This window comes from Schistocerca americana, chromosome 1, assembly GCF_021461395.2.
Source record: "Schistocerca americana isolate TAMUIC-IGC-003095 chromosome 1, iqSchAmer2.1, whole genome shotgun sequence".
Classification (NCBI taxonomy): Eukaryota; Metazoa; Arthropoda; class Insecta; order Orthoptera; family Acrididae; genus Schistocerca; species Schistocerca americana.
This window is the reverse complement of record NC_060119.1, coordinates 717906754-717934079: the sequence shown is the minus strand read 5'-3', so window position 1 is coordinate 717934079 and position 27326 is coordinate 717906754. Positions and strand designations below refer to the sequence as shown.

Genomic DNA, 27326 nt, shown 5'->3' with positions numbered 1-27326 from the left:
AATTTAATCTTTTTGCTGTCACTCATGCGTGACACAAAAGTATCTCTATAGTGGTGTACGAACTCCAATGGATGTAAATTGTCTGATGGAAAACTTTTGATTGGAGTGTTTGACCAAGCAATACCATTATTTGAATAGAGATTTTTGTGAATAAAATTTTCTGGAACTACTGAATTTAAAATATTTACACTAGTTAGCATACTGCTTTCTACTACATTTGATATTTTTTGATCTAAACTACTAAAGTTCTGTTCCATTCTTTCTGTTCAACCCTGACATCATCAACATTCTTCGCTTGTTGCGAAGGTTGGGCCACAAATTCATTTTTCAAAACAATAAATTTTCTAATACATCGACTTTTTCATTCACACTTTTTAGTCCCTCTGACAACCCATTTTTTAGTTCCAAAACCTGATTACTAAGTTGGTCTAGTTTGTATTGTATCCTGTCCATTTTGCCATTGTTTTCAGTTCATTTAATTGTCCTTGTAGAGAAGTAATTTTTTCGGTTAACTGATCATTAACTGCACTAAATTTGCTGTTGTTGTCCATCTTCATTTCTTCTAATGTTACTAAAATCAACTACAAAATATTGGTTTTCACTGTTTCTTTGCTGACTACACTTTCACTTGGTTCAAACATGTCTAGGCTACATCCCACAGCTTCACCACTACCCTTGCCTCTATTCATTATGCTAGCGATCATATGAGTCCACCAAGAAAAATTAATTTCACAAATGGTTTGTACTTATCATTTTTGATGTCTTTCGTTGTAGTTGTAAAGACCTCTTTCAATTGATCCGGTCCATCACTGTTGATGTTATCTCATCACCGCTGATTCGACTTTGTTGGGCAGTCTCGGGTCTTCTTTCTTCGACTGACTGGAGTTTTGTAACTGTTATTGACATAAATTACTGTTCTTTCTTCTTCTGCAACAGAGAACACTTCATTATCAGTCAACTGATCATGGCTGACGTCCACACTTGTAATCTTACCCTCCCATACATCACTACTAAAATTCTCTGTCTTTGCACAAATTCGGAGAGGTTCGAGAGGCGTAAGATATACAAAAGAAAAGCTTTTTACTTATCTTCATTATCTCGTTGTTGTTGTTGTCTCCAAGTCTTGTCTAGGTGTACATTCTTGCAGGTGAAGTTTTGATCTAACATTCTGGGTTCCTGAAGACGAAATAACTGATGATGGTATGGCTGTTGCTATGGATATCTTTTTTTTTTATCCCATTCTTCTTTACAATTTTCACTTCTATCACACAAAAAATTACATTGTTGTTGACAAGTTTGGCAAAATACATGCGTTTCCATCAGAGGCATGCCCACTACTCACAACTTTCTGCAGTACTAACTATATTACAAAGAATTTACAAAGCAAAAGAGTTTACAAACTTTCTCGACAGGACAAGAATCTTTACCAAATTATTTCACTAGTTCTTAAATAAATCTGGAAACAAATTTAATAATTAGTGTTAGATTGTGCAATTAATAATATGAATTTTAAGTATGCCACAAATTTTGTAATTTCAAATATTTCTAAAAGAAGAGTAATTTTAACCATTAGTACATATCGATCGTAACTAATTTCTTTCCACACATTTTTACCCAAAACATAAAATATCATATACAAAACCACATGAAGTTCATTTAGTTAAACAGCTGAGAATGTTCACCTATACCATATTTGAGAGTACACATGATATCGGTTTTTTAATGTTAGAGGAGGGTGACCCATTATACAATGGAGCTAGTCATATGTCCACCTGCTAAACACTGATAGTGACAAACAGGTGAAGATACTGGAAATAATCAATTGAAGAGCAGATCTCTTCTCTTTTTTGTATCAAAACATTATCTTTGGCACAAAACAATTTATTACTTTACTACTGGCTTATATATATATACAGCTTACATGTATAAAAAGAAAAGAACAAAGAAGAAATAATAATAATAATATGATTCATCACAATTACCTCTCAATGTGTCTGAGCTTATTTCTCTTTTTGAGGGTTGATAACCCTGGCCGGTACGGGCACAGCCTTTATTTCAGCCATTGGAGTTATCCCATATGGTTATCCATTTATATGGGCATGTCAGCTTCTTTTAACACATACGTTTTCCCTCCTAACAAAGTGCTTGCTGTAGCTGCATAGTCCCATTGTTATCGTCAGCACCTGTACAGTGTTTAGTCATGGAGCATGCATGCACAGCTCATCATCCATTATCATCCCAGTTCATGCTCACATGTTCAATACAAGGCCCGAGTGTGCATGCCATGCATTTATACTAGCTTTCACTGCACGAATTCGTGAAGCTCGTGTTCAGCAGCATGATCCTTTGTGAAATCTTAGATGTGGTGACAACTGGTTTCCATACCAGCAGTCCAAGGAATTTATTTCATTTCGTTGCTATCACTTATTCAGTAGGGACACCAGCCGTACATCCGACATCCATCAACAAGGTACGTTTCTTGCCGCTTTTACCACATTGTCGAGCACAGAAAATACATGTTACACAAAGTATTGCCATCATTAGTTTATCACGCAGACACCCATGTGCATCACATGCACACTTAACATTTTGCACCCAGGTCTCGTATGTTTTTGCACTTTGTTTTTGAGTGTTTTTCATACAGTTGCATTACATACAGCTTCTGAAGTGTCCTTTCCACATACTAAACACATAATATAAAAAAATACCAATACAATTACAAAATAAACTTATCCTATGCATTTGCTGACAAGCCATTATCGCCGATTATATACATTATAGTCTGCTTGTCATTTTGTTTTAGTACATTTTGTTAATTTACAATTTCATTACATTGTTCGATTGCAATTATATGAGTACACATTTTACTCTCACTTGGCTGTACATTCTTCATATAACATTCATAGAGTAATAGATTCTTTTTTCCTTTATGTCAGTAATTGGCATACATTTCATTTCAATTTGCAGTGACTTCTTGTCGGAGAGTATTTATCGATTCCAAAGAATTAAAGGATTGAACAATAGTCGCTACAATAGATACTACGCACTGTTCAGATAACTATGCATGGCCTTGCCTCTCTAGCATTCTCCAGAAACGATCTATACACTACAGGGTTGAGGAAATCCCAGGGAAAGGCATTTATGTGCTAAGTTGCATTTCATCACTAGACTTAACTGTGATCCCAAGAACAAAATAGTTTGTTGTTTATAAACATAACTCAAATCTGATGATACCAATTGTTTCAAATGCTTATTCAGTGTTTAAAAGTGGAGTTCAATATCTATTTGTTATGTTCATTCTATAAAGGATCACCATTTCATATGATGAGGTGTACAGAACTGTATTATTAATACGAAATGTTACATACAATGAGCATAAAATAGTATTTACATAAGTAACAAATGTGCATAAAAATTTCAGTGTAAATCAGGTGTTTGATGGGTAGTCGGTGCTCACAGTAATCAGGTTTTGACCCCTTGATTATTTGGTAGTGCTCAACCTTAGTTCAGGATCATGATATGTGACCTATTGCAACTGTTTTCTTCTTCACGTACTTTCATACACTCACATTCATACATATCGTAAACTTATAACTATATTTATCTTGCGGTGTGGTCCTTTCTTATTTTTATATGGTACCTAACACTCTACAAGCATTTATCTTTCTTCAACTTAGGATGTGTCAATGCATCATTCCCTGGAAGAAAAACGTAATACAACTTAAAACTAAATCTTCATAAATAAGTGTATAGAGGCTCAATGGCTACTAATACCTCTTTCATATATTCAACCATGTATTCATTCACTTCAGTGTGCAGTCGTGCTATCACAGAACTATTTAATGTCATGTGTGCATCTCTGCTTACCTTATAAATCTGAAAGATAAATTGTATTGTAGGTGTGGTGCAACCTCTTATTCACTTTGCCACTTATACTGTACTCACTTGTTTACCTGCAGCAAGACTTTCTCGTCCATCAAATATAATCAGTGTGTGTACTTTGAATACTTAAACTTGTAAATATTTTGTATACATGTAGACATAATGTATATAGTAGCATAACTTAAGAAAATATCTCATAGTTTAGGGCTCCTTTCCGTGTATACAATCCCTTAGCCTATCTTTGTATGTGTGTATTGTGTAGATAGTCTTAGTTGTAGTATAGACTCTCCCTTAATTTTCTAGGTCCCTGTTTATGCAGTAGGCTTCACAAATGCTAGTGCGGACTGTAGCTGTTAGGATTTATTTGTTTTGGGAGCTCCAACATGCCCAGCTGTGTCTGTTTGGCATACATGCACTTGCAATTTGTTGACTAGCTTGCTCCCCAATGCGCATGTGTTGTGTCGCTCTGATACCATTTATATCGCGGCGAGTTGTGTATTGCATTGCATGCCACCGTGTGTTTCCCAACTTCGTTTATTTGTTAATGACTGGGCCATGTGGAAGGCAAAGCATTGTAGAGTATTGTCGTATCTAAACACATAAAAGTAAAATTCTTTCTTCAAAGTGGAGATGCTGAGTTGCAGATAGGCACAACAAAAAGATTCTCACAATGCCTATCTGCGACACAGCATCTCTGCTATATGGTGAGTAGCAACTTTCGTTCTCTAATATTGTTACATTCCTTCCAGGATTTTCCATTGTTTGATTTAAAATTCTTTCTTGTTACATCTACTCATCTTATCGTTTACACATTTGACATATAAGAAAAACCACAAACAAAAATTTTCCTTAACAATGTTGTTACATAAATTCTGGAATGTGATTTTCCAGCATCCTAAATCTAATATTATTATACATATATACAACTTAGAGGATATATAGCACTTCTTCAGTATATAAACGTTCTCAGGTCTTTGTGTGGGTAAAGGCCCTTGTCTTTACGCAGGTTCATGTGTGCCAATCTGTATGCCCCCAGGTAGGGGATTTTAATAATCACGTAAGGTCTGGTGTATAGTAGTTGCCACTTATGGTACAATTTTTCGATTTTTGTGGTTTTGGGATGTGTTCTAAGTATCACCTTTTGTCTTATATAAAACTGTGTTGTACATTTCAGCTTCATGTCATAAATCCCTTTCCTGTATTTAGCCCAGGTTTCAAGGTTGATTATTGCTTGTCGTATTTTATCATCCAGTGATAATTCCGGTATCAGTATCTTGGGCAAAGGTTTTTTCCACTTGTCTACTTATTTGCAATTGAAAATTTGCTCATTTGGTGTAAATCCAGTTGATGTATGGGGAAGGTTGTTAACAACTCGTAAGAAGGGAGTGACATATTTAATCCACTTGGTATGTTTACGAGGTATATAGGTCCTCACAAATCTGTTGAATTCCTTACACACCCTGTCTATGGGGGATGCTTCGGGATGAAATTTGGATACTAAAATGTGTTTGATTTGGTTGGAATCTACAAGCTCTTTCCACTTACATCCAACAAAATATGAGGCATTATCTGTTAACATGACTTCTGGTTTCCCTACCCATGCAAAATAATCCTCTTTGATTCGTCTTATAATTAAACTAGCTATATTGTTCTGTACAGCATACAGTTTTATGTACTTGGTGAAAATATCATACAGACCTACTATATATTTTACTCCCCCTTACCTCTGGGATAGTGTACAGCCACATCTAACGCTACCTTTTCTAGAGGTTTTTTTTAGCCACAATGGAATGTAGTTCTATCTCTTTGGAGATGGTGGACTGTTTTGCTTTCTGGCAAACAATACACTTTCTTACCACCTGTAGTACTCTTCATTTAAGGTTGGGAAAATTGTGTTTATAGATGTGGACATAGCTCTTATTTCACTTTCCTGATCTAAAGGTTCATTGAATTCCTCTAAGCCTTGTGGTAATCAAGATAGAGCATTGGCTATTATGTTTTGGTTTCCTTTTATGTACACTATTTCAAAATCAAATTCTTGACAATACATACCTAGCTATACATCGATGTAGTAATTTACAAGTTAACAAAAGCGATAGGGACTGGTGGTCACAGTACACTTTTGTGTGTTTACCTCAAAGGAAATATTCAAACTTTTTAAAGGACCACATTAAAGCCAAACACTCCAACTTCACGAATGTTCAGCTTTGGATAAGGTGCGGCTAGTGAAGCTAATTATTTTAGAGATGAGATTTCCCTCTTCTTCTACCATTTAAAAAAAGCATGCACCCAGACCTTGAGAAGACACATCAGTGCATAAACGAAAATCCTTCTTCATGTCTGGCTGAGATAAAATATTAGTATTTAATAAGGTTTGCTTGATGTTCTCAAAATCAGTCCGACATTGCTTGTCCCATAACCAAGGTCTGTTTTTCCAGAGAAGATTCAGTAAAGCATCACTATTCATAAGTTGGTTAGGGATGAATTTCCTGAAAGGTGACACTGGGCTGAAGTATGCCTTTAATTATCTCTTGTTTTGAGGAACAGGGCAGTCCCTAATGGCATCAAGTTTTTTAGGATCTGGCAGTTTGCCTTCTGAAGAGATTGTGTGTCCTAAAAATTTTACCTTTCCTTGTTCGAAATTAGATTTCTTGAGATTTGCTGTTAGCCCCTATTCAGAAAAGCGTCTCAATACTTGTTCAATTAATCTTAAATATTCTACCCAAGTGGGTGTAGTGACTAAAAGGTCATCCACGCATGCTGTTATGTTGCTCAGAAGTTTGGGCCCTAGCACTCTCTCCAGTGCAGAGATAAATACACTTGCACTTACATTCCATCCCAAAGGATAATACTCGAAATTCGAAGCTCCTGCCCCCACATACAAAGGCAGTATACTTCTGACTTTCTTTGTGTAGTTTTATTTGCCAATACAAAGACCGGAGGTCAATTATAGTAAGAAATTTAGAATCATGGAATTTTATAAGCTGTTCCTCTTAATTGTCTGGACTCGTTCAGACTGGTACAATAATCTTATTAATGTTATGTGTGTCGAGGACCAAGTGCACCTTGCCATCTGGCTTACTCACAGCCAAAAGTAGGACTACAATAAGGGGAAAATTGTTAAATGCCTGATTTTCCTCTGTAAGCTATTGTCCTATATTTTCCTGATGTTTTGTGATCCGTTGTGTAAACTGTTGCGTTATTAGCTGCATGAGTTGTGTCAATTTCTGTGTCTCACTAGTATTTACATTGCTTTTACAAACTGTTTCCTGTTCTTGCGTTCACGATCTCATGAGCAAATATTCAAAGGAAGTTTTGCTGTCATGCGCTTCAGTTTCACTATTTGAAAAAGTGTTTCCCAGTGAGAACTACAAAATTGTCGCATTGAGGACATAAATGTGACCTCATGATTAGTTATATTACCAGTGTCATCAGTTTCTGATAGTGAGATGATAATCTTGTTGTTTTGCTAGCCATTGGCCACTTCACGAGTTGGCGTATTACCTTCAACTGTTGCCAAGGTCAGATTTCCAACATCTTGGCATACTGCATTTTGTAATGGATTTTCAACAATGGCCATTCCCTTTGACTTCATTGTAAATAGTGTTTAAATAAATTATGAAAATTTTTTTTCATAAATGAAATGTTGCTTGTATTGGTACTTTTCAACTACAGTAGATTTATCTGTGCATTCGCTAATGAAACTTATTATTATCCGACAGTCTTATAAAATTTAAATGACTTATCTTTCACTTTAATGCTGACTTTGTACAAACTTTTGTCTTTGCTGTAGAAATACTTTTCGTAAAGAATATTAATACTTAACTAGAATAGATATTTTGACAAATTTAACTGGAATCGTGAGTCCAAATGGACCCTTGAACAAAAATTCAACATAATCCCCAGAAAAGATATAATTCATATGTAAATGCATAATGATTGTATTAAAATAAGTTGTATTTCAAATATAAATCAAATTTTATTGAGCAAAAATTTTACATTGTGTTATTTTTTTACCTTTAAGTCCTATGTCTATATTTTGCAAGAACTTTTTGTACATTACTTTGGAAAGCTACATGATTACAAAAAAGGCTTAGAATAAAAACCTAGATATACTATGGAGTTTCTCACAACTTTCCCTTAACATAAATAGGAACTCTTTATGCCATCAATCAGAAACAAAAATAATGAAAACGAAACACAGAAGTGTCCAAAGGTTATCTATATCAGTACCTGAACTAAGAATAGCACTTGGTACACAACACTTTTTTTCTGCATGTTGTTTACAGATGAATTTAAAACATCTGTTGCATTTTTGTGATTCTTTGCTGTCAGTTTTAGGACCACATAAATAACATCTTCCTCTTTTTCATCAGCCACTTTGATTACAAGGTGAATTTTCTAGTCATAGGTCATTTTGTGGTTCATCAGCTGCCGCTGGAAAATTATCTATCCTACTCTTCAAATCTACTGAAAATGAAGAATACTCCATCTTTCTTTCTGTTATAAATGGCCTTATCAAATTTAGTCCACTTTCTTATACAAATCAATTTGCACAGCAACATTTAATATTGCTGAGAAAATTACACATGGCCATCGTTGAGTTCTTCTAGAGACTGAATAAATGGTGCATTTATGATCTAATGTATCAACACCACCTTTTGTTCTATTGCAAAATTCAATTATCTCAGGTTTTCCACTGTTTTCATTGACTGAGTTGTCAATGTGCATCGATGAGATCACCACTACAGTTCCATTCTTTTTTGGAATGTAGGATGCCAATGTTTTATCTTTCATGAAAGCAAATAATGTAGAGCCTACTACCCATTGTTTATTGGCTAAAAATTCTGGTGGTATTTCCCTTTTATTTTTGTGCATCGTTCCAATGCAAGTCAAACTATTTTCAATCAGTTTGTCAACCAGCTCCACAGAAAAGAACCAGTTATCGGCCGTTATAGTTCTGTTTGTTCCAATTAAAGGTTCTGCAACCTGCAGTACATTCTATGTTGGAACTGAAAGTTGGCTTGTTTTATTAGTGATTGCTTTGCCTGTGTAAATAAAAGCATTATATAAATAGTGTGCTTTAGCATAGCAAAGGTACATAATCTTGATGCCATATTTAGCAGGCTTTGATTTCATATAAATCCTGAAAAAACATTTCCCTCTAAAAGGGCAAAGCATTTCATTTCATCAACTGTCAAATATTCTGAGCAGCTATAGTTTTTTTGACAGTTCTGAGTGAAATTTCCAAATATTTCTGAGATGAGAGCAGCATGATCATTAGTTCTTCTTTCTTCCCTAGAATTCACATCATCAAATCTCGAAGCAGATAAAAGGAACATAAATTGCTTTACTGATATCGTTATTCTGAATATATCTCAGCCTGTTCCATCAGTTGCCCATAAATTTTCTATATCTTCATGGCCAGATTTAAATACACATGATAATAGCAACAACTCAAAGAATGTTTTCATTTCCATAATACTCGCATGGTTTGTGTAAGTAGTGTTAGTTTTATACTTTCCTGAATATTCTGTTATTTTTTGATTAGTGAGAGTGCAATACGTGCAATCATTTTTTCTGATATCAGCAACTCTTATGATTCAATTGGTGACCTGTTCTGTTTTTCACGAGCTGTACCGATGAGACCAGGCAGGTGAGTGGTGGTGTTGCGGCTTCTGACTTTGGACCTAGATGGTGGATGAGTAGATCACTTGAATTGGTTTTTACCTCAAAAAATGCACAACTTGGCAGCTGGCTATCTCTCTCTACTGAATCATCAGACGATGAATTACTGGAATCAGAAGAAATTTCTTGTTGCGTATTTTCATCGTCACTTATGTTCTCTTCAACACAAGGTTGAAAATCACTAAAAGATTCCGTGTTTGAATAATTTTCATCAAATAATATTTCACAGACTTCTTTTTAAGTGAGACCCCACTGCATTGTGGCAATAAAATGTCTGAAACACCACAAAATAAGTCAGTATACATTGACTAAAAAAATCCCGTATCTGGAATTGCAGGTCAAATTGGACCCAGGGATGGCACTTACCTCCACTTCCAGTAAATGTCAAGTAGCAAGCTACCAGTACCTGCTGCACCTCACAAGGTACTTACATTACACTGGCATGTGAAACTGAAACTCCGCGTGTTTCCATTGTTAGACGATTTTATTGTTGCCGGCAGGTCCAAAATAACCCACAAATCTGGTTAAATGTTAATTGGAAGGAAGAGAGATTATCTACTGCCAGAGACATGGCGCCAAGTGCGGCCATATAAGCATACAACATAGCAGCTTCCTACCTTTACCGCTGAAACCAGGATTCACTGTGCGTCTCATTTGTAGGCAGAATTTAATTTTAATTTGCTCCTTCAATGTTTTTCTTATTCTCAGTCTCATGGACATGTAACAAATACAGCAAAAGTTTCTTAGTTTCTTGTGACAGTAACATGAACCATTTATCTCAAAAACTTTTTTATCACAACTTGTGAAAGGTCTTTTCATACTCCACTCGGCGCTGTCCATTAAATGATCGCCATTGAATATTGGCTTATAGGTGGGTGGGCAAATAATGGAAACTGATTAATAATTGCTGCTTGAAAAAAAAAAAAAAAAAAAAAAACATTGATTGGAAAGAACAATTGAAAGAAATTGGAAGTTAATTTATAGATCTGTACACATATCCTGGGTGAACTCTAACTGGTACTAATATCAACAGACCTTCAATGTCAATACATTGAAAACCAATATTCAGATTTTGAGTTACATACTGCTTCATATTAGTTCCACTGGGTGTAGTGCAGGCTATGCCAATGCCAATACAAGATCACCCCTCCGCTGCTCGCATAAATTCCTTTTGTCTGCTTCGAACCTCCTGATGCAGGATTCTTGGCGCGGGAGAAATGATGAACAGATGGGTGTGACTGATGTAAATATACGAATAAACTTGGCCTTCCTAATAGTTTTATAACACTTTTTAATATACGGTTGGAATTCACATTTTTAAACAATACTGGTACAACAGAGCATGTCATACATCTGTCCGCTGCCACTTATATCTTCAGAGATATAGCAAACTTATTCCCCAGTGATGATTTTTAAAATTTTCATAAAAATTTTTATATTTCTGACATCATAATGTTCCACTTAGAACGACATTGGAGGTGGCTGATACTGGCATTAATCAATAGAAGAGCGCATCTCTTCTCTTTTTTGTATCAAAACATTGTCTTTGCCACAAAACAACTTGTTACTTTACCATTGGCTTATATGTATAAAAAGAAAAGAATGAAGAAAGAAACAATAATAATATGAGTCATCATAACTTCAACCATTCTCTTATTTTCTGCATTGTGTAGTTATGAACACAAAATAAAGTACTCATAGAATAAAGCTACAACAATTTGGAACATTATTAAACATGAAGGAACCAAAAATATTGATGTGAATGATATCGAGTTCCCAGAAAATAACTCTGGCAGAAATGATGACACACTGAATTCACTGTCTGAGTTTTACAAGACATGGTTTATGAGCAACTTTCAATGCAATCTTCAGAGATATAGCAAACTTATTCCCCAGTGATGGTTTTTAAAATTTGCATAACATTTTTTATATTTCTGACATCATAATGTTCCACTTAGAATAACATTGGAGGTGGCTGAATGGCAACCACTGATAGAGTGACCTGCTAAAGGATCTGTGGTGAAATAAATAAACTATCAATAATAAAAATACAATCTATATGAAGCTTAGCCAAAGAATGCAGTTTTTTGCGTAACCTATTGGTATAATGAAGTCCATATCTACCTGCACAATATTCAGAACACCTTTGGGGACTCCAACTTCAGTTAAAATTTCTGCTAACAGAATAGCAGTCAGAGGTGTTAGCTGTGAAGGTTTGTATACCATTGTATTTCCACAAGCCAAAGCCGGGGCTACCTATAAGATATTGAAACATAGAAAAATAATATGCACATATCTGTGAGCTTATCTGGAGAAATTATGTTCCCTAGATTATATCAGAATGTATTTCTGGATACCACGACAAAACATTTTTTATGAAGAAGTCCACAAAACAAACATTACATGGGTTTGGACTCAGCAATATGTTAACAGTATGAGGATACTGAACAAATTTATGTGAACAGTTATCCAAACAACTATGCTAATGTGAATACAGGATTAAATCATTGGCATTTTTATGCAATGAATGTAGAAACAACATTGAGGTACTATAACAATAAGAACAGGAAGGAAAAAAACATATGAGCCACATGCTCATTTTTACCTCTACATCTAAACACACATTTCTAAATCTACATCTATACTCTGCATACCACTGTGAAGAGTATGGCACAGGGTAAGTCCCACTGTACCAGTTATTAGGGTTTCTTCCCATTGCATTCAATGTATGGGGCATGGGAAGAATTATTCTTTGAATGCCTCAGTGTATGCTGTAATTGTTCTAATCTTATCCTCATGATCTCTATGTGAGTGATATGTAGCTGGTTGTAGTACATTCCTGAAGTTACCATTTAAAGCTAGTTCTTGAAACTTTGTTAGTGGACCTGCTTGGGATAATTTACATCTATCTTCAAGAATGTGGCAGTTTAGTTTCTTCAGTACTTCTGTGACGCTTTCCCATGAATCAAACAAACCTCTGACCATTCGTTCTGCCCTTCCCTGTATATGTTCAGTAACCCTGTTAGATCTATTGGGTACAGGTCCCACATGCTTGAGCAATATTCTAGAATGGGTCACAAAAGTTATTTACAAACAATCTCTTTTGTAGACTGATTGCACTTCCCCAGTATTCTACCACTAAACTGAAGTCCACCATTTGATTTACCCACAACTGAGCCTATGTGATCATTCCATTTTATATCCCTACAAAGTATTACACCCAGGTATTCATATGAGTTGGCCAATTTCAAGAGTGACTTATTGATACAATATTCATAGGATAGCATGTTTCTTCATTTTGTGAATTGCACAATTTTACATTTTTGAACATTTAAAGCAAGTTGCCAATCTCTGCACCACTTTGAAATCTTATCAAGATCTGAGTGAATATTTATGCAGCTTCTTTCAGACAGCACTTCATTGTAGATTACTACATCATTTGCAAAAAGCCTCAGGTTACTATTAATATTTCTAAAAACCACTATTAAGTGTGTGTCATGGAGTACTCATCACGGTACCACATATTAGGGTGTCTTCTCGTTCCAACCACATAGGCATGCGGGAACAATGACTACTTAAATGTCTCTGTGCATGCTGTAAATAGACTAACTTTGATTTTACTGAGCCTGTCAATTCAGGTTTTTCAACGTTTCTATGACACTTTCCCATGAGTCAAACAAATTAGTATCCATTTGTGATGCTCTCCTTCGTTTTACATGTTCAATATCCCCTGCTAATCCTATTTAGTATGAGTCCAATGCATTATATTCTTCTAAGGTGTGAAACAAGAGTGATTTGTAGGCAGTCTCCTTTGTAGACTGACTGTTTTTTACCAGTATTGCATCAATAAACCTGTCTTACCTATGACACAGCCTGTATGCTCACTGCATTTCATATCCCTACAAATTGCTATCACCAAGTCAGTTGACCGATTTTAAAAGTGCATCACTGATATTTTAACCATTGGATACCACATTTTTTCATTCTGAGGAATGTATAATTTTACATTCCTGTGCATTTAAAGCAAGTTGCTGATTTTTGCACCACTTTGAAATCTTATTAAGATTTGCGTGAATATTTCTGCAGTTCTTTTCCAAACAGTACTTCATTACAGATCACTGCATTACATGTGAAAAGTATGACATTGCTATTAATGCTGCCTGCCATGTCATTAATGTACAATGTGAACAGTAAGTGTTCCAACACACTTCCTTGTGGAATGTCAGAAATTACTTCTACTTCTGTCAATTCTCCATCCAAGACAACACACTGTGTCTTGCCGACCAAGAAATCCTCAACTTAGTCATAAAGTTTGCTTGATATCAGACAGAATCATACCTATGTCAAATGTCAAACTTCATAGTAAAAGATCCAGTGTTTAAGTTTCTTAGGTAAAACTTGAAATTTCAACATCTCAAATTTCAGCTTTTTCTTTTGCTGTTTCAGTAATCTTTTTTTTTTTTTTTTTTTTTTTAATTTTTGAGTGCATTTTGGTTTCTTGAATTGTTTTTCTTTTAAGACTGGCCACTTCATTTTCATCAGATTTCTTCTTTTTTTAAAGGCTTCTGTTCTTTTTGATGAAGCCTTCTTCACAGCTAGTATTTTTCATTTGTAATGTCCACATTCAGTTGTTTCTCACTATTAAGTAAACCACCTAATGATTATATTGCACTGTAAACACTTGTTTCTGCAATAACTGTATCTTCTTATATTTTTTCAACTAAAACTGTGTTAACAGGGAAAGTTCTTTCAACTACATGTTTCTTTGAAACTTGCATAACAGCTTCTGCATGAACTTCATGAAGTGACGGTTCGCACTTTGCAGTAAATTCATGAGAAAGTGCTCAAGTTTGTCCTCCTTAGGGTTGAATTGTTCAGTCGTTTTTCAGAATATTCACAAAATTTAAAGTATTCTCTCTTCCCTATGTCAGCTGTTCAGTTGTGTGATTCGTTTTTTGACACAAATTCTTCCAATGCAGTTCTCACTAGAGAATTTCTCAAATAGAGCTCTGCATAATTTCGGATGATAAACATGAGCCATCTGTGACTATCTTTAATTTCAAAGGATTCTTCTCAGCAATTTTTAGATACAAACTTTACAAAATACCTGTGCACTTATTTCTGAAAATAAGGATAAACTTTTCTAAGTAGCTCTTGCTAGCAGCAGTGGCATCAAATCCAATTTCGACAAATTGACTTATTTCATAATTACATGCTTTGGCACCATCAGTAGCAAGTCATTTGCCAGAATTTGTCACCATTTCCATAGCAGTTTTCTTTATGAACTGAGAAACAATGCTATTCATTAAACAGAACAAATATTTGTACAAAAAGGGGAGGTGAGAGTCATTTGTCTGATACTTGGTTAAAAACTCCTCAAGGTCAATTGATAATCATATAAGAAATTTGTGTCTCGCACACAGGAATTTATCTTCTAAGTAATGTTTAATTTTTTAAAAGTTTTTACTTTCAGGTAGTCTTTAAGTACTTTAGCAACATGCTTTTTCAAATGTGGAAAAGTTCAAGTGCTCTTTCCATGACTTCAATATTTCCAACATATCTTAAAGAACAACATTTGAGAGGAAACGTGGAAAACCCTACGATATTTGTGATGGTTGTCCTCCTTGATGGAAAATCCTTCATAAAGTATCAGATCACCCCAAGAAATTCATGAACATTCTGACTACTTTTATTATGAACAGTTTTCAAAGCTCTATTCAATACATAAAGTGAGCAAGTGTCACAATGAAACATTTGTGGTTGATTATCTTCTTTATTGATTGGAAATGCTTGCAAATCATGCAACATTTTCAAGTTCACATTTGCCCCATCAATTGAAATATGGTTATACTTTCAGGTGACAAATACAAACCATCCAGACTTGAAACTTCCTGGCAGATTGAAACTGTGTGCCGGACTGAGACTCAAACTTGGGACCTTGCCTTTCGCGGACAAGTACTCTACCATCTGAGCTACCCAAGTATGACTCGCGAACCATCCTCACAGCTCCAATTCTGCCAGTATCTCGACTCCTACCTTCCAAACTTCACAGAAGCTCTTATGCAAAACTTGAAGAACTAGCACTCCTGGAAGAAAGGATATTGCAGAGGCATGGCTTAGCCACAGCCTGGGGGATGTTTCCAGAATGAGATTTTCATTCTGCAGTGGAGTGTGCACCGATATGAAACTTCCTGGCAGATTAAAACTGTGGCCCGAGTTCGAGTCTCAGTCCGGCACACAGTTTTAATCTACCAGGAAGTTTCATATCAGTGCACACACTGCTGCAGAGTGAAAATCCTGTTCTGGAAACATCCAGAATTGCTAGGAAGCTTGACTGCAAATAAGAAGATGTGGCAGAATTCAAAAGCATATGGGTTAAATATCTTGTAGATACAGATCAATTCTGTTCATCCCAGAAATGAGTCACCACATCCATGTGTCCTATGACACACAAAAGAATCCAATTTTCCGGACTTTGTTAGCTAGGAGATTCTGGAAATGAGGGTCAAGTCCACAAGTGATTATATACGACAACTTACATTTGTGTTGCTATTTTTTTGGCATTCATGCTATCAGGAAACATAATTTGGAATATGTCTGTTATGTTTCCTGAGCTTCTTACAGGAGAAAGAGACACGAGTTTATTCACAGCCCACAGGATTTCAGATTTTACTGTCTCATCAATAACTTATAAATTTTTCAATGAATTTGTTTTGGAGCTATCTTCAACTTAAGTTCTAGAGGTTGCAGCAGGAGCAAGTGATTTAACTCATTACTACCATTCAAATTCTGTTCAGAAGAAACTTGTGAGTGCATTTTTTATACTACAGCAAAAGACAACTTGCTTTTTTGCCTTGAAATTAAAGAATGGACCAACACTGCATGTCTCTTTCCTCTTTCATGTGTGTTTATATATGAAATGCCACTGACACTAATGTCAAAGTGAAATTTGCACAAAATGCTTAACAGATGCCAGATCATAAGTCTGTGAGTAGTACTAATAAGGCGTGGAAAATATTTTGGCTAGCAAGAACTCAATTTTACTCTGATCGCCCTTGTTGGAATTGTGTGAACAATTTATTTTGTATAAGACAGTGGCAAAGTGTGTCATATGAAATATAATAGACCTCTCTAGTGCTATTGTATGCTCTGAGTTTGTGTGTGTAGTATACTGTTCCTTGGTTGTTGTGTTCGATGTATTTTACCTGGAAATGCAAATATAGTTACTGGCACTAAATGTCTTTTACTCACTGTTACTTATTCAACTGTGTCAACTCTAATAGGTTATGGGCCCAGAGATGCATTTGGAACAAGTTTATACATAATATAATAGCGAGAAAGTATTAGAGATGTTCCAAGTAGTGTATTTGTGTGAAGTACGAGTTATCCTTACAAGACAAACGCAACTCTTTTGTATTATTCTTTATGTCAAGAAAGATCAAAGTTACCATTAAAATGAGCTTGGCACAAATTCCGCACATTGGAAGACTTATGGGTCATGAAAACTATGCAACGTGGAAATTTGCAGTAGAAGCTTATTTACATTTGGACGACTTACGAGATGTGGTGGATGAGACAATGAAATCTCCAGATCAGAATTATTCAAGTAAGTTTATGTTCTTTTCGTTTGTATGTTTCCATATCTCAATTGATAGGAATAGGAGGGTTAATAAGGTAAGTAAATCAATAAGGAATGATAATAATAAGGTAGGCAAATAAATTTCTCAAACCTCTTGGGATAGTAAACAACTAAAATGTTACTCCAGGTCACTTTACAATGGCTCTTCCAGTCACCGTTACGTGTCCTCACTTTTCTGCGAACAACTAGACGGGTGGTAAATATCATATAAACATTCAAAACAAATATACTCATGTCACCAAGAGCATCTAATGAATGCAATCTTTCGACAGCTACATTGTACCTTCCGAAGAGTCGGCCGAAAACAAACTTGGTTTACATTTAAAAAATGTCTTTTTCGGGAATTAATTTTGATGCGTACCACACATATGATATCATTGCCTGAAAAATCGGTGCTGAAAGTTGGTTATGAATTATGCTGTGAATAGTTATTGCATCCGTGCGGTTGTGCAATTCCCGCTGGGTTTCCAGAACCACACTGCAATTCAGAAGCCTGGAAATAAAGTTTTTAACCTGGCGATACAAATAAACATCACACGGCTGGCACACAGGTGTGCAGTTTTGTTCCTCGTAAACACACGAAAACCTTAGGCAACACTTTTCGAGAGGCTGTGATGGCATATTGCGCCGTGTACGAATGTGTTAGTTTGTTTTTACTACCAACTGCGACAAGGGTTCGTTTTTCTCCCTTATGCGATAACGTGCGTCGAATGTTCATCTGATAATCGCATCCTGTTTGATTAGTGTTGGTCATGTAATCACTATTAAAACCAGTCATAAGTGACGCCGTTTGCGTGCTGAAAAGAGCCGCCACTTTCTGTATATCTTCTATATTTTGTACCTGCTTATGAGAGACGTATTTAGTGATGTGCCATTGACGAATTTTATACTCCAATTTGAAATTTCTTGCCCAAGATAATGATACAGCAAACGTAAAATCCTTGTTGGCTGTATATTGAAGTGCTGCACCTGCAGCCAACTCCTGAAGTATTCTCGTTGTTACATTCTTGTTACGACAACGAGATTTGACAAATCGGTCGTATGTCCACTTATTTATCGCCTGGTATCTTGTCCTTCCATTAACGATGTCACTTGCCCACAATTTCAAGTCCTTCCTCCTTTTCAGGGCTGTTGTTGCTCCATTCTTTTGCAGTGTTTGTAAGTTCCAATTTGGATGATTGCTGGCTAGCGCTACCGCCTTTACTTTTACTTCAAGGGGTATAGCACCGTAGTTCAATCGTTTAGTAACCGGTTCGTAATACTCATCGGGAACAGATGAAGCACATATTCCCAGTGACGTGGAGATTTCCAAAGTGTTATGACCATTTTGCGATTCACTAGTCGGGATATCTTCCACTGAATCACCTTTTGTTTTGCCTTCACGGTACAGTACTTCAGTATCAACAAAAGTCATTTCATTAGTCAGCTCCAAAAATCGCTCGACGATAGCTGCTCCTATCAATCTGGAACGACGAGAAACAGCGCTGCTTGCTTCCGATAGTGCCTTGATAATGCATGTGTCTTGCAACACTTTTACAAACCAAAACACAGCGTCGGTAACCTCCTGCTTGCCATCGTCTGTGACAGGCTCCCAACTATATATTACAGCACTAGTCGAAGGGTGTACATCCTCCATTATTCAGATTATGCACCTGAAAGATGACACAACAAACAATAACTAGTTACTACGGCATAAACAGGCAGAACGCTGTATTCATTCACAAAACTTACTTCACTCGGCGCATTAACAATGGTAAAATGACTACATGTATCCGCGAGGTTCGCGGCAGCCTAATGACGGAAAACAACTCTTTCCGATTGACTTCTATTAGGCTCGTGCTGGACACCTTCACTCTTCCATGTTCACAACTATGCCCTTCTTATTACTATCATTCATTATTGATTTACTTACCTTATTAATCCTCCTATCCCTGTCAGTTGAGATACGGAAACATGCAAACGAAAAGAATAACATCCACTAGGTTTCTTCGAGATTTAAACACGATTTTTCTGATTCCCAGCCAGTTACCTTGGCTGTTGTGCTATCGGTGCTGTCGGTGAAAAGTGTTTACCATGTGGGTACAGAAGCGGCAGTTATAAAAGTTTCTTTCCTCGATTTCTGGAAAAGTTTGCATTTGCGGACCCCATACCTGATTATGAAAAATGCTCTATTTGCAATTATCTATCGATCACTCCAATTTTGAGTCGATTGCTCGTTATAACCTTTAGGGGTGATTTTCTCAAAATTGAGGGAGTGTTGACCCAAAATATCTTAGATTCCTTCGTTTTAGGTTGTACACAAGCGACCTGCCAAGTTTGAGCTGAATCGATTGGCCGTGTCTGAGGCCTTCCCCTTGTGAGAAACGTTGGGTTTGAGATCACTGTCGAATGGATAGGGACACTACTGTTGGCAGGACTGCCCAAAAGATATGCGCCTATGATTATGGGGCTGGAAAGCTCCGATATACCAATCACGGGCGACAGTGTTAAAGTGAAAATCCTACAGGATGTAAAGAGTACTTCAAGCTGTCATGTATTGGAGAAGGAAACTGCATCTGTTCTTTATTCAAAAAACACAAGGAAGAAATCAGTGAGGTGCTATAGACATCAGAAAAAAGGGAATATTGCATCTCAGTGCAGAGAAAAAGTAAACCAAAGGTCAGACATGCAGCAAAAGAGGTATGTTGCTGGTTGCCCAGACAGAAGGACCATTAATAAAGGTAAGGCACCCTCATGTTTTTACTCTTTTGGAGATGTTGGTAATCATCAACTAGAATGGATTTCAGACTCAGGTGGATCTGTGCATATTGTTAAAGACAAATCTCTTCTTTATGATGTTAAAGATAGAAGTCATATAGGAATATCTTCTGTTGATGGCAGCAAGCTCCAATGTCATTTGGCTGGGAAACTAGACCTATATGTAAGTGTAAATGGTGAATGGGATATGGTTACAGCACATGATGTTCATTATGTAAAAAATGTTGTGACTAACCTACTGTCTGTAGGGGAAATTGTCAAGAAGGAAAATACAGTCATTTCTGACATGCAGAGAGCAAGATTAATCAACGCAAATGGTGAAGTTATAACTACAGTAAGTAACAAAAGGGGTGTTTTTAAGCTGGATACTATTGACAGTAAACACAGAAATGTTAGTCATTCAGTATACTCAGTGGAAGATTTTTTATGGCACCGCAGACTTGGACACCTAAATAGAAACAGTATGTCTTTAATGAGGGATTTGGTAAAGGGAATAGAGACTTATAGTGTATCCAAGGACCCTTGTGAGACATGCATAAAAGGAAAACAAGCGAGGCTACCTTTTAAGAACAGTAAAAGTAAATCTGCAAGGGTCTTACAGTTAATCCATACAGATGAATGTGGCCCGATGGAGTGCAAGTCCATAGGTGGGAGTTATTATTTTTTTTTACATTTATTGGCGATTATTCACAATATACTCATGTTTATTTTCTTAGTTCCAAAGACCAAGTGAGTGATACTTTTGAGGAATATCATAATATGGTTGAAAGGTGGACAGCAAAGAAGATTAAGATCATCAGGTCTGATAACAGGAGAGAATATGTTAACCAGAAACTGAAGACACTTCTGGCAAAAATGGGAATCAGGCATCAAACTACCATAACATACAGCCCATCTCAAAATGGGATTGCTCAGAGGGCTAATACGACCACTGTCGAAAAAGCAAGGAGCATGATAACTGATGCTGGATTATCAAAAGATTTTTGGACACAGGCGGTATTAACGGCCATATATTTGAACAATAGACCACCTACAAAAGCATTAAGGAAAACAATCCCCTATAAGATATGGGTAGGAAGGAAACCTGAACTAAGCAATAGAAGGGTTTTTGGGTGTGATGCAATGGCGCACGTTCCAAAACGACTGAGAGCAAAATGGGACCCAAAATCTAAAAAGTACATTTTTGTAGGCTATTGTGAGAATTCAAAGGGCTACCAATTAATGGATTCATTGGATAAAAGGATAGTTACAAGCAGAAATGTAGTATTCTTTGAAAATAGAAAGGGCCCTGAAGAGGGCAAGACTACTAAATTAACTGCACCTAGTTCCGAGAGTGAAACCTTATCTGAAGAAAGAGAAAGTGAAGAACAGGAAAAGGATAGTCAAAGGCAAATGCAGACTATTTGTGATGACAATGCGTTTGAGGATGAACAAAATGAAGAGAACAATGTAAAGCATTCTTCTCATGTACCAAAACCGAAAGAATATCCAGATTTTGAGATGTATGCAACCCAGTCTTTTAATGATGAGCCAGCAACAACAGAAGAAGCAATAAACAGTCGTAGCCACTACATAGCTCCATTCTATTAATGATAGGCTCGTTCGTATTCTTAGTGTTGAACTTTATTCTGAAGCAATGAGCCAGACATTAGCATAGAAAATCTAAGACAAAACAAACACAAAGCAAAGAGTAAATGATTATGTGCACACTAGAGTCTTTGCCGCTGCCCCTGCACTGTCCACATGCAACTATTCGTCTGCGTGCTCCCACACAGCCCCCTCCCTGAAGAGCGGAGCTCCAGGAATGTGCAGAAACTTGTACTGGACCCTTCGCCAGGCTCTTGTGTGAATTTCCGGCTGTACTTCATCCATCGTCATATCCTCTCGCGGCTTCATCCGGCTCACTGTCCTACCATCCATTGCACCCTGCAGGGGCCCCTCGTCTTGCTGCAGGCCCGCCTCCTCTTCTTGTCTTACATCTTCTAGCAGTAAGTGAGCCGGCTTCACCCAGTCTATTGACACAGTAACACTTTTATTGTGAACTTGGGGCGATAGTCATGGCCTGGTCCGTATGGTGTAGTACTTTATAAGGTCCAATATATGGTGGCTGCAATGGAGTTCTGACTGTGTCAGTTCGCAACATTACATGCGAGCATTTGCTCAATTCTCGATGTACGAACGACGGCCTAACGCCATGCTGTGTCACTGGTTGTGGCCTAAGCTCAGCCAGTTGAGCCCTTACTCTCGTTAACAAGTACGATAGTTCTGTCTCACCTGTACTCTTCTGAAAAAACTCTCCGGGTAGGCGTAAGGTTTCCCCATTACTAATTCCACTGTAAATGCTCCGAGGTCGGGTTTGAAAACATTGCGTAAGTCTAGTAACACTAGTGGCAATGCTGCTGACCAATTCTCACCATGGCACATTAACGCGGCCTTAGGTGTTCGGTGCCACCGCTCTACCGTGCCGTTGCTTTTCGGATGATAACTTGGGGTACGGTGACGGCGGAACCCGCATATGTTTGCCAGCTCCAGGAACAAGGAGGATTCGAACTGATGTCCTTGGTCTGTTGTGACATGTACCGGACATCCGAACAGTGCTATCCACGTCGTCAAGAACGCCGACTGACTGTCTCTGCTGATATGTCTGATATGGGGATTGCTTCTGCCCATCTCGTAAATCTGTCAATTGCTGTCAATAGGTACCGATAGCATTCGGACACTGGCAACGGTCCAACAATATTCAGATGCACATGTTCGAAATGACCAGTTGGCCCGTCAACTTTACCCAATGGCTTCTTCACATGGCGTCCCATTTTACATCACTGACAATCCAGACACGTCTGTGCCCACTTCTGACAGTCTCTCTTAATTCCAGGCCACACAAAATGCTCTGTCATTAATTTTACAGTCGCTTGGGGTTCCGGATGAGCCAAACCATGTAACCCTTCAAATACTTCCCGGTGCAAACTCTCCGGCACAAAAGGTCTAGGCCGTCCCTGTGAGGTATCGCACCATAACTGTATTGTCCCACGTTCTGGACACAATTTTTTTAACTTCAACCCGATGGGCGTGGTCTGCCGAAAAACTTACAGTTGTGCATCATCCTTCTGCTCTCTCGCTACTGTAGCATAGTTCACTGAATACTTTATTGCTGCAACTCGTGAGAAGTAACCTGCCACCATATTCTCTGCCCTGTTAATATGTTGTAAATCAGTAGTAAAGTGGCTTATATATTCCAGTTGCCTGAATTGCTTAGGTGAGAAAGTATCCATACACTTGCAGAATGCGAAAGTGAGCTGTTTGTGATCTGTAAACAATGTAAATGGTCTGGCTTCCACGTAAGGCCAGAAATACCTTATGGCTTCGTAAGCAGCCAGCAGCTCTCTATCATATGGACTTCAATTCTGGTGGGAGTTTCTTGGAGAAGAATCCTAAAGGCTGCCAGTGACCGGCAGTCCACTGATGCAACGCTGCCCCAATCGCCACCTGACTTGCATTAACACCAATAGCTAGCTTCGCACCTTTCTCTGGGTGAGCTAGTAAAACCGCTTGCTTTAGGCTTTCCTTGATCTGCTCGAACGTGTGCTGCATGCTTGCTGCCCATTGTAGCTTCTGATTTTTCTGGGTGTTCGTGCCCGTCAAAGCCTCCGTGAGTGGTGCTTGTAAAGCTGCAGCTCCTGGCAGATGTCTGTGGTAAAAATTTAAAACACCTAGGAACCTCCACAACTGTTGCAAATCTAACGGGCGAGGTAGCTGCTGTATAACCTCGACCTTCTCCTCCAAAGGACGGATGCCAGCTGCTGAGACTGTGTGACCCAGTTAAGTCGCCTGATCTTTATGCAAACTGCAGTTGGTATCCAGAATGAGATATTCGCAGGAGAGCTTCTGTAAAGTTTGGAAGGTAGGAGACGAGATACTGGCAGAAGGAAAGCTGTGAGACCGGGCGTGAGTCGTGCTTCGGTAGCTCAGATGGTAGAGCACGTGCCCGCGAAAGGCAAAGGTCCCGAGTTCAAGTCTCGGTCGGGCACACAGTTTTAATCTGCCAGGAAGTTGCATTTGGTATCATGTACCACTACACCATAAGTATGTAGCCTCTTGAAAACTGTCCAGAGGTGCTCTTCGTGGAGGGCTGCTGTCGCTGAGAACACCAGTATATCGTCGAAATAGGCAAAAGTGAAATCTAGCCCTCGCAGCACCTCATCAATGAAACATTGCCATGTCTGTGCAGCATTTTTTAAACCAAATGGCATGCGTAAAAACTCAAAAAGACTGAAAGTGTACCTTCGTTATCCTTCTTCTCTGCCTCTTGCCGTACGTGTTCTTTTGACTTTGGGGTCACCACTTTGTAGCCACTACATAGCTGCATTCTATTAAAGATAGACTTGTTCGTATTCTTAATGTTCAACTTTATTCTGAAGCAATGAGCCAGACATTAACATAGAACATCTAAGAGCAAAGAGTAAATGATTATGTGCACACTAGAGTCTTTGCCGCTGCCCCTGCACTGTGCACACGCAACTATTCGTCTGCGTGCCCTCACAGGCCCAAACTCTCAAGAATGGAAAGAAGCAATGGAGAGGGAATTGGAATCTTTATCTCAGAATGAAATTTTTGGATGGGTAAATATGCCAGCAGATAAGAAACCATCACAGGTAAGATGGGTATTCACTTTGAAGAGGCCCGAAAATTCATCACCAAGATATAAAGCATGACTTGTAATAAAAGGATGTTCACAAAAACAAGGGGTAGATTACAAAGAAACTTTTTCACCTGTAGTCAAGTATGCATCATTGAGTTATCTTTTAGCCTTGGCAGCAAAATGAAATTTAACAATTCATCATATGGATGTAAAAACAACATATTTAAATGGGAAATTGGAGGAGGAGATATATGTCATTCCACTGACAGAAGTCATGAAAACCATATCAGAAAGGGAAAAGATTTGGCGTTTGTGAAAAAGTATTTATGGACTTAAACAGAGTGGATATTGCTGGAATCGATGTCTACATGAAACTAATAAATATGAATATGAAGCAATCTAAGGCAGATCCCAGTATATACTATAAAAGGGGAAGAGAAGGGGTAATAATAATGTCAATATGGGTGGACGACTTCTTTATCCTGACTGAAAACAAATGCCAAATGAGAATTTTTATCAAACAGCTGCAAACCAAGTTTAAGGTGCATGATTTGGGAGAAGTTAAAAGTTATTTAGGTACGCAGATCACTAAGGATGAGGAGAGACAAGAATTGAGCATAAATCGATCATCATATACAGAAAAAAATCTCAAAGAAATTTGGCATTAGTGACTGTAAACCCATAACTATTCCAATGGAAGGAGGAGTGAAGTTAAATATAAATGAGACAGATGTGGAATGTGATGAGAATGTACCATATTTAGAAGCAGTAAGGAGTCTGTTATATTTGTCTCATATGTCACGACCCGACATTGCTTTTGCCACCAGTGCAGTGAGCAGATAATTGCATAGATCCAATGGAAAAGCACTGGTAAGCCGTGAAAAGGATATTCTAATATCTAAGAGGAACTTCAAACCATGAATTAAGATACCGTAGAGAAGGTAATGCAAAACTAGAAGGCTACAGTGATGCAGACTGAGGGAGAGAATTGGGAGATAGGCATTCCACTAATGGCTGCTGCTTTAAATTAATGGGGGCCCTCATTTCATGGTCCTCTCAAAAGTAAAAAAAAAATGTTGCGTTGAGTACCGTAGAGGCTGAGTATTTGGAGTCATCTTACACCACACAAAGAGCATTGTGGCTAAGAACATTAATATGCTAAATAGAACCCGATTTAATTGTGGAACCTATAATGATCTTCTGTGAGAACAAAGGAGCCATTAACCTAGCTAAAAATTATATCACTAGTGCTAGGACAAAACATACTTTTTATTCGGGACTACATAGAGTGACAGAACATCGCTGTAGACTACCTGCCCACAGAAGACATGTTGGCTGACCTCTGACAAAACCCTTGGACAAAGAGAAATTTGAAAAGATTGTGGGGCTCTTTGGTTTATCTTGTGAAGGCAAACCACAAAATATATGTTCAACGGGATGTTAGAATTGTGTGAAAAATATATTTCATATGAGACAGCGGCAAAGTGCATCATGTGAAATATTATAGACCTCTCTGGTGCTATTGTAAACTCAGAGTTTATGTGTGTAATATAATATTCCTTGGTTGTTGTGTTCGATGTATTTTACCTGGAAGTGCAAATATAGTTACTGGCAGTAAATATCTTTTACTCACTATTACTTATTCACCTGTGTTGATTCTAATAGCCCTTAAAACATTAAAATTACAATAGTTTTATATTTAACAAGAAAAATGATACATTTCTGAAAATATAAGTAATTGGATTGATAAAAAAAATATCTACTCACCAAGTGGCAGCAGGAGAACACATATATAAAAAAGGTATTACAATCTGCTAGGTTTTGGAGCCAGTGGCTCTTTCCTCTGGAGGAAGGGTTGAAGGGGAAGGAAGGGGGGGGGGGGGAGGGGTTTGAAGGAAAAGGACTGGTGAAGTTTAGGAAAAGGGGTAGAGTTTGGAAAAGTTGCCCACAACCAGGAAAAAGGCACTTTTCTTCTTGTCCTGTCCAGTAAGTCTCCCCTGGCCTGGGCTTCTGGATGACTTTTCTGAGCTCTACCCCTTTTACTAAACCTCACCAGTCCTTTTCCTTCATCCCTCTTCCTTCCCCTTCAACTGTTCTGCCAGAAGGAGGAGCCACTGGTTACAAAAGCTAGCAAATTGTAAGCTCTTTTTGATGTGTGTGTTCTCCTTCCACTGCTTTGTGAGTAGACTTTTTTTATCTATCCAATTACTAATAGTGATATGGATATAATAGAGGGAAACATTCCACATGGGAAAAATATATCTAAAATAGTTACATATTAATTATTAAAAACATTTAAGGAAATGTCTTTCCAAAAAGGATGCAGATTAAAGAGATTTAAACAGAAGTGGAAGTGGACAGAATTAAAGAACGAGCCGTTCTAACTGATAATCCTCCAGCAATACATTACATGGCAGCACAGTCATGAGAGGAACTACAATTTATACATCATTTCCACTTGGTGTATACATTACATATAGCTCAACAAAGCCAGACCTCCAAATTTCTCAATTTCTCCTCGAGGTTGCAAACCACAGTAGTAGAGGCTTTGCTAATATGGCTTGCACACTTACCAAAACACACACACACACACACACACACACACACACACACACACACACCACATCTGTATCTTCCTTGGTAACTTTGCTAATATGGCTCGCACACTTACCAAAACACACACACACACACACACGCACACACACACACACACACACACAC

The 27326-nt window shown here is 37.6% G+C and overlaps 1 protein-coding gene across 1 annotated transcript in view; it reads right to left on the bottom strand.

Moving 5' to 3' along the window:
* Window positions 1-27326, bottom strand: part of LOC124610257 (4-trimethylaminobutyraldehyde dehydrogenase-like) — a 150121-nt gene that overhangs the window by 74703 nt on the left and 48092 nt on the right. The window contains exon 4 of the mRNA XM_047140143.1: window positions 11695-11826. Coding sequence (XP_046996099.1) covers window positions 11695-11826 — 132 coding nt within the window. The remainder of the gene's footprint in view (window positions 1-11694; window positions 11827-27326) is intronic.